The sequence below is a fragment of the Lissotriton helveticus genome, chromosome 2_2 (assembly GCF_964261635.1).
Source record: "Lissotriton helveticus chromosome 2_2, aLisHel1.1, whole genome shotgun sequence".
NCBI lineage: Eukaryota > Metazoa > Chordata > Amphibia > Caudata > Salamandridae > Lissotriton > Lissotriton helveticus.
Window position 1 is genome coordinate 138,691,070 of NC_136060.1, and position 7,704 is coordinate 138,698,773.

Sequence of the window (7,704 nt, forward strand, 5' to 3'; positions counted from 1 at the left end):
AGACAAGCATTGGCATAGCCAATAGGTCTCGCCTTTGGGACCTTATAAGTGCTTAGCTAGAGCTATTAGCTTTGCCAGTGTTTTTAGACTATATGGAAGAGGAGCAGAGACGTGGACCAGAGGCCACTGTACAGCGACACAGACAAGAGGCTGCTGGGACAGTGGCACTGATCAGAGATCGCTGGGAAAGTGACACGGACCAGAGACAACAACACCACTGACACGGACTAGACAGCCGACGACAGAGACACGGATCAAGGGTGCACAGACTGTTTTAAGACAGGTGACTGCAAAAACATGGGCTAGAGACAGACACTGTGGTATGAGATGTGCACGGAATGCACACTGAGGCTTGGTAAGGCGGCGGAAGAGGTAAAGATCAGAGACTAGAGCCACAGATCAGAGACGGAGACTGTGGTGACAATGGGCCCAGAGACTGCGAAGACAGACCGTGTTACGTGACCATAGAGATAAAGGCACAAATGCGGGATGTGGGGGCACAAAAAGAAGGGACGGGAACAAGGAGAGGTTGGAAGACAGAAGGAGTGTGGAGATTTACTAGGGCAGCGAGCGGAATTCAGAAAGGCGAAAGACGAAGCAGAGAGAGAGAGAGACTAGGAGTCCTGGGAAAATTAGGGGAAGCAACCCAGCGGGGGTCGAGAGACGCTGAGGAGAAAGAAGGGAAAGGGGACCTTAAGACGCGACAGGGAATTGACTAGGTGAAGTCATTACACAAAAACACATGAGCCCAGTGACCGAGAGGGTAGAGGCCCATGGAGGTGGCCGTGGCTTCAGGCAAGCGTTCGAACTCTTTGTATGCAGTTGAGTTAATTGGTGACAAGTTGGGCAGTAGGTGCACTTGTCGAGTACAGGAATGTGAAGTGGGAGTCTGAGTCAACAGCTCTGACTCTGCACCAAGAGTTTGCGCAGGTGACTGTGCCGGTGATGGTGATTTATTGTATAGAATAGAGAAGCATTTGTTTCAATATACTTTGTTTCCGGGAGGAAACCCTGCTTCTTAGGTTACGAAGCAGGCAAGTAATACTTGCACAAGAGAACCAGGAGTATGGGAGCGAACTACCACGAAGCGAGTGACCCGGAAGCCAGTTGACATATTGAGAAAATGTACGTACTGATGATGAAAATCATCACTGGCTTTTGTCGGAATTGTGGGATCCATCACAGGTTAAGTACATTTAAAAAAAAGAAAAAGAAAAAAAAAAAAAAAAAAAAAGGAAGCAGCTTTGAGTAAAGTGTATGCACAAAACAAATCGTGAACGTGATGAGCATTCAGCAGTTTGTTAGCAAGAGCATTGTATGGGTTGCTTTAATAACATGAGGCAATAGTAGCTGAACATCGGAAAAAAGCAACCATTTTTTAAAAAGCAAGTGTGCTCAACCACCTTTACTTTGTCAAACAGCAATCGCAGAGAAGCATTCACAAAGATACAGTATTTTTTTGCAACCCGATTAAAGTTAAAGCATGCAATGGGACGCCTCGAAAAACAAGAAACTGCACGTTGGTCAAAAAAAAAAAAAAGGCTGTTAATGAGGGTAAAAACAAAGCGGCTTGAGTAAATGAGGGATCTGATGTAAGGGGGGGGAGAAGGACTGTGTGGCAGACAAGTGTGGCCACGCTATATAAAAACAGATGGCCCCTGCGTGCCGCAGCTGGCTCCCGAGAGCAAAACGCTCTGGGAGTAAACATTTCCCAAAAAGCTGGGACAACCACACGCCTTTGCCCAATTACATGCTAAAGCCAGACGCAAAGGCCAATAGCGTGTGAGCACCACACGCACAAGCTTCTACAAAAGCTGAAGTGATTCCAAGAGGCCAATTCCTAGAGCAGGGCAGGCGCGCAGCCCTAGGCTTGACCTAAAAAAGGCCAGAATGGGGGTGGGGGGGTGGGGAGAGGGCAAGAAAAAAAGGCATAAACAGAAGAAAGAAAGAAAGAAAAGGCTGACACCCACAAAGCAAACCAGCAGAAGAGCAGGCTCTTCCACTGGACAATCAGGGATGAGGCGCCGGCAGGAGCCTGCGGGTGGAGGAGGTCCTCCAACACCTACCTGGGTCACCAGAAGGCGCTGGGGGTGAGGGTGGTATGAAATGTTGAATAGTGAGGCTCCATTCATGGAACACTGGAAGGTTCTCTGCGTGGGCAGAATTCTTGGGTGGGCAGTTACTGCCGGCAGTTGAGGTGACCCGACGTATAAACGGTGTACTTCCCATTTGGAGACTGTCTCCCTTTCAAAAGATGTGAGTGGTCAAAATAACAAATGGCACTGAAGTATCCCCAATATTAGGGAGACTATGGGCATCCAAATCAAGCAGTTGGGAAGAATCAAAATAACTTCTGTGAAGAGTAAATGTTATGTGAACATGATTAATACAGTGTTTTAATATATATCTATATGTCTGCTACCAGCTCAGAATGTCTCATTATGCTGGTTAAGTGTTTTTTTATGTTCAAACTTTCTAAAGTTGGCTGTGACAGAAGGTCATTCACTATGAGATCTTAAAAATTCAGGAAGGTAAAAGGTGCAGAGAAGGAGTGAGGGTGAATCAGATCTGTCTGGAAAGACTGTTTAAGTCATCTTTTGCATGACTACCATTATAAGATTTGCCAAGAGCCACTGAATTATAATAACCTTTAATGAAGCCAGTGCTGACAGTATTATTAGGGACAGGGGTGTGGAATGTGCTAGGCCTGAGGTGACTAGCAATGTGTAGCAGATCTCGACAGTCATCACAGGTCTGTTTAGTTAGTACTAGTGAAGTGGGCTGTTATAGCAAATATCTGGGTCATTCAGTTGTGAGCATGTTTTTACAGATCTTTTCATACAATATATGCCTGTCCCGTTGACGATGAGGGATGAAGTAAGGAATTGGTATACAATATAAAATGGTCATATCAGACTGACTCGTAGGACTGTCACAAAGACCAGGCTAATTACCCTCACTTTGAGATTCTCTCGTACTAAACTCAGCTCTTACCCTATCAGAGTGTTGCCATCATTTAGGGTTGAAAGAACAATACAAAAAGACAATGGTCTGAAGTGAGATAACCCAGAGTTCACTAAATATACGTCAAGGTACTAGATATAATAGGTCTCTAGTGATGACAGCAACAGCTAAAAATGTCTGTAGGTGAGAACTAAAAGTCAACACTGTTCAGCTCATAAGTATTTACTTATGCAACAAACCGAGCAGACATTCATCATCCAAGCACTTGGAAAATCATGTCAACATGAAGGTGAATTTCCGGAAAGAGGGCTTAATGAACACAGAGTACTTGGCAAGAAGAAACAAAGGTGTATGTATAGTGAAAAAACAAACTAAAGGAGGCCCATTAATAGCATCTTTTCACATGTCCTGGGCACACACTGTGCACTTTACTAGGGGCTTACCAGTAAATCAAACATACCACTCATGGAAACCCAATCATAACACAACGTACAGTAGATGAACTTGCACTGTAGCACTGCATAGCAGTGACAAAGTGCGCAGAAACACGAAACCAGCAAAACGAAGTCCAGCATTCACTCAAAAACAGGAGGCTAGCAGGTAAAACTGCAGGGAAAACAGCCCAAAAGGTGCCAGGTGCCCAAATGATGCCTAATAGGTGCTAAGGAATGAATTACAGGATATAAAATACTCATATAGAAACATGTGCCCCACCAGCTCTCCTCCTGCTCGAAGTTTATCAGTCTGTCCATCTCCTCGAGCCGCAAAGGCTTCACTTCGTCTAGAAGGGAATGGTCCGGTTCGGGCTCCGGGGGCGTCGGCACCTCTTGCAGCCTCCTGTTTAATAGTAGCTCTTCTTCAGCATAAGATCCGGGGCTGTCAAACACACCGACGGAGCCCAGCAGCGCCCGAGACACAGGACCTGAACCCAGAAGTGCAGCTGCTGCCACCACAGCAGCTGGGTGAGAGAGACGTGGACCAGGGCCACCGGCAGCCGGCGGCGGGGAGAGCAGCGGACCGGCAGAGCTGCGGCTCCGGAGCTGCTCGTTCTGCTTCTCCAGCTTTTTTACCAGTTCCTGCAGCTTCCGCACCTCCGCGTCCGCACTCAGGTTGGAGTTGATGTCCTCCATGACTGGGGTAGTGATGCGGCCCCTGCCGCCTTCTCGCTGGGTTTCCGCGCCCACTCTTCTGTTAGTGTCTTTCTCCCTGGTACCCAGCTGTCCCTGCCGCTCCCAGGGCGGTCACTCCCCGAGGGTAAATCCCAGCCTCTTCCTCCAGTTGGGCATTCCAGGCTCTCTACCGCCAGCGTTGTTACTACTGTTCCAAGCACTACTCCTCTCTCCCCGGATACTACACGTCCTCACGCCAGAGCTGTCAGTTCTTCTCAATTGCCCCTACGACGGGTTGCGAGTCCCTCCCCAACTGTCACTGGGCACTGCCCAGCCAGCGCCCCTCGCCCATGCCTCCGCTTGCTACCGGCCCAGTGCAGCGGGCGGACCCCGCACAACTTCCAACACCCAAACCGGCCTGCCAGCGTCGGCCTACGGTGGCCCGGATGGACCGGGCCACGCCCACTCGGCGATCTGCTGGAGATAGGGTGACGCCATCTTACTAAAGGCGACAGTTACAAGTGGCAAGCCTGGAGATTAGAATGAACAGCAGTAGCAACGGATGCAAACTCTTTGCAAACGAGAAAGAACACGGGTTGTATGCGTCGCAAACACAGCTTTTAAGCCTTGAAGTAAAAAGCTGTCGGTTACAAAGGGCCATAAACAAGGGACTGAAGCTGCCCGTACACTTCTCTAGCGGGTAAATGTGGTGGCCATGTTAGAACGAATGTATTTTCCGATGTGTGCCAGAGTGATATTATTTCAAATCAGGGTTATTCAATTGCGAGGGGAAAAAAAAGAATTTTATATCTATATATATATATATATATATTACATTATCTTTTGCATTAAATGTTGCATCTTTCCTAAAGCATGATTGACGCATTGACTAACGAAATATGCTAGAACCATCCCTGCCAAGTCCACTGTTTCAATTCCAGCACTTACAATGACAGGGGCACAGTCCGTGCAGCTGGCGGAATGTGGGGACGCGGCATCAGTGCTTTCGTAACGTCGCCCAGGGCTCATATTTTTCTTCTGCTGCTCTCCCACGCCTTGAAGCGTTAATTGTGTGTTTTTTAAATAAATACTCTAGGGTACTATTGTCAGGTCATACCGCGTAAATAAACAGCTCACATTGTTGTGTTTTATTTGACTGTAAGCATACGCGTGTCTGGGTGATGTTATTATTTATTTTTCATTTTATTTATGTGATTTTATATAGCGCGAACTTTACCCGAAGGTGTCAGAGCGCTTTACATAAGGACCAGTTGAAAAACATAAGGATTTAGGATTACATGCGTTACATAAAGGATACAAACAGAAAAAAATTGCAAATGTACAAGATGTAAAGTCACACAAGGAGATACAAATGGATATACTCTAAGAGTCACATAGGAATGGTAGATAGTACAAAGGTCTACTGCATATACTAGTGATTAGAGTTATCTCTATATACATAGGGAAGGGATATGACTGGATATACTCTAAGAGTCACATAGGAATGGTAGAGAGCACAGCGGTCTACTGCATATACTAGTGATTAGAGTTATCTCTATATACATAGGGAAGGGATATGACTGGATATACTCTAAGAGTCACATAGGAATGGTAGATGGTACAAAGGTCTACTGCATATACTTGTGATTAGAGTTATCTCTATATACTGAAAAGCAGAGTTCCATCATCATCATCATCAACATTCTTTATTTTGGCAACATTTGCCATAAAAGATAAAACACACCTTTATACAAATAAAACAATTAATTACATCATGGACAATTAATCAAAGGTCATAAAAACAGCATCGTGATTCCTTAATACATAACATCATATGTGCAGTTTTAGTTAGTCCATAGGAACAATAAAATTATTAAAATGTTGGTTGCATATTAATATTTAATAAAATTTGACATTTATTCTACAGTCCTGGGTAGTAAGCGTCTTCTCTTCTGCCAGAAGGTTTCCACATATTTAGCTACCGCAAACACGATCATGCCTGAGAGGTCCGTTTTAAGAACCCTATATGCCTGCAAGCAGTGGGTAAAGCCCAGGTTTTTACAGGCCGGTACGATCCAGTGCCTTCTTGCCTGCGCATAAGTTTGGCAAAAGAACAATATATGCAGCTCAGTTTCCTGCTCATAGTTACACCCAGGACAATGACTCAAGGAGGGTTCAGTCCATTTACTAGTGTAGGCTCGAATTGGTAAACTTCGTACCTCCACTGTAGGTACAATTTCCTAGTAGTGGTTGGAAATATGACATCTAGGATTCCCTCCAACTTATAAATGTCCGTAGTCTTTAAGAAAGAATCAGTCAGAGTACCAGACTGTGTGCCCTGTCTGTGTGCCGCGATTTTGCTTTCGTGGTACAGTGAAAGCAACTGCTTCCGAGAGACCGTAGGGCAAGCAATCGCAGGATCAAACCACAAATTAGCTAATCCCAGGCGCCCAAGCTCATTTGTTATGTATTGAAACCAGGGAATATTCCCTACATTCGAATAGGTCAGGATTTCCTGCAGCTCGGACCTATAATTCACCAGCTCTGTTGTGGTCCAAACTCTGTGCCAAAAAGTTAGGGGCCTGGCACCCAAATCTTCATCGAGTGGTCTTAGTCCCAGATCAAGCCTCATCGACAACAAGGGGGCGCTAGGGGGGAGTGATAGGAGCTGCCTGATAAATTTATTCTCAGTTGCCACCATCTCACGTTTACACATGTGGCCCCAGAGTTCACTTCCGTACATAACCGGTCCCCTGGCCTGCACTCTATATATCTCTAATGGGGGACCAATCGCCTTGATGGTGGATTTGTTTTTATTTATAAGGCTAACAACTCCTCCCGCCAGTTGGGCCAGTTTAAGTTGAGATTTTGTTTGATGGTGGCCCCAAGACATGTTCTCATTTAGTGTAACCCCTAAGTATTCGAAGGTTCGGACCCTTTCCAGCCTATTTGCACCAATACACGGGTTGAGGCGTGTTTTTGATGGGGGGTTAAAGATCATATATTTTGTCTTGAGAGTGTTAATCTCAAGGCCGTGCTCTTCACAGAATGCCTCGAATCCCTTTAGGACTCGTTGGATCCCCATAGGAGACTTAGACAACAGCAGGGTATCGTCCGCGAACATAATCGCCGGCACCCTGCTGCCAGCAAGTCTGGGGGCATCACTATCCTCTACCCCATTTAAATGGGCAATTACCCCGTTGACATAGAGGCAGAACAGGGTCGGTGCCAAAACACAGCCCTGTCTTACCCCCTGCCAACGGGGAATCTGTTAGATAGATAGCCATCCCGGCCACATCTGACCTGCGCATAGTTATCAGTATGTAATCGGACAACTAAGTTTAAAAGGTGGTGCGGTACCCCCATATTGGATAGAACAGACCAGAGTTTTCTACGGGGTACGAGATCAAAAGCCGCCGTAGATCTACGAAAACGGTATAGAGGCTGCCACCCTTCATCTTTACCGTTTTCCATTATAAAAGGGCCAAGCGGAAAATTTGGTCTATGGTAGAGACTTTCTTCCTGAACCCTGCTTGATAAGGGCTCAGGACTGAGTGATCAAGCATCCACTGTAATAGGCGGTCCAAAATCAGCCTTGCAAAGACCTTTTGTGGAACGTCTATGAGGCTAA

General features: G+C 46.1%; 1 protein-coding gene across 1 annotated transcript in view; it reads right to left on the reverse strand.

The window, feature by feature from the left end:
• SLAIN2 (SLAIN motif family member 2) overlaps positions 1 to 4,523 on the reverse strand; it is a 383,646-nt gene extending 379,123 nt beyond the window's left edge. Inside the window, exon 1 of the mRNA XM_078678220.1 lies at positions 3,679 to 4,523. Within this exon, the coding sequence (XP_078534346.1) occupies positions 3,679 to 4,094 (416 nt within the window). The 5' untranslated portion in view covers positions 4,095 to 4,523. The remainder of the gene's footprint in view (positions 1 to 3,678) is intronic.
• Positions 4,524 to 7,704: the final 3,181 nt, after the last annotated feature.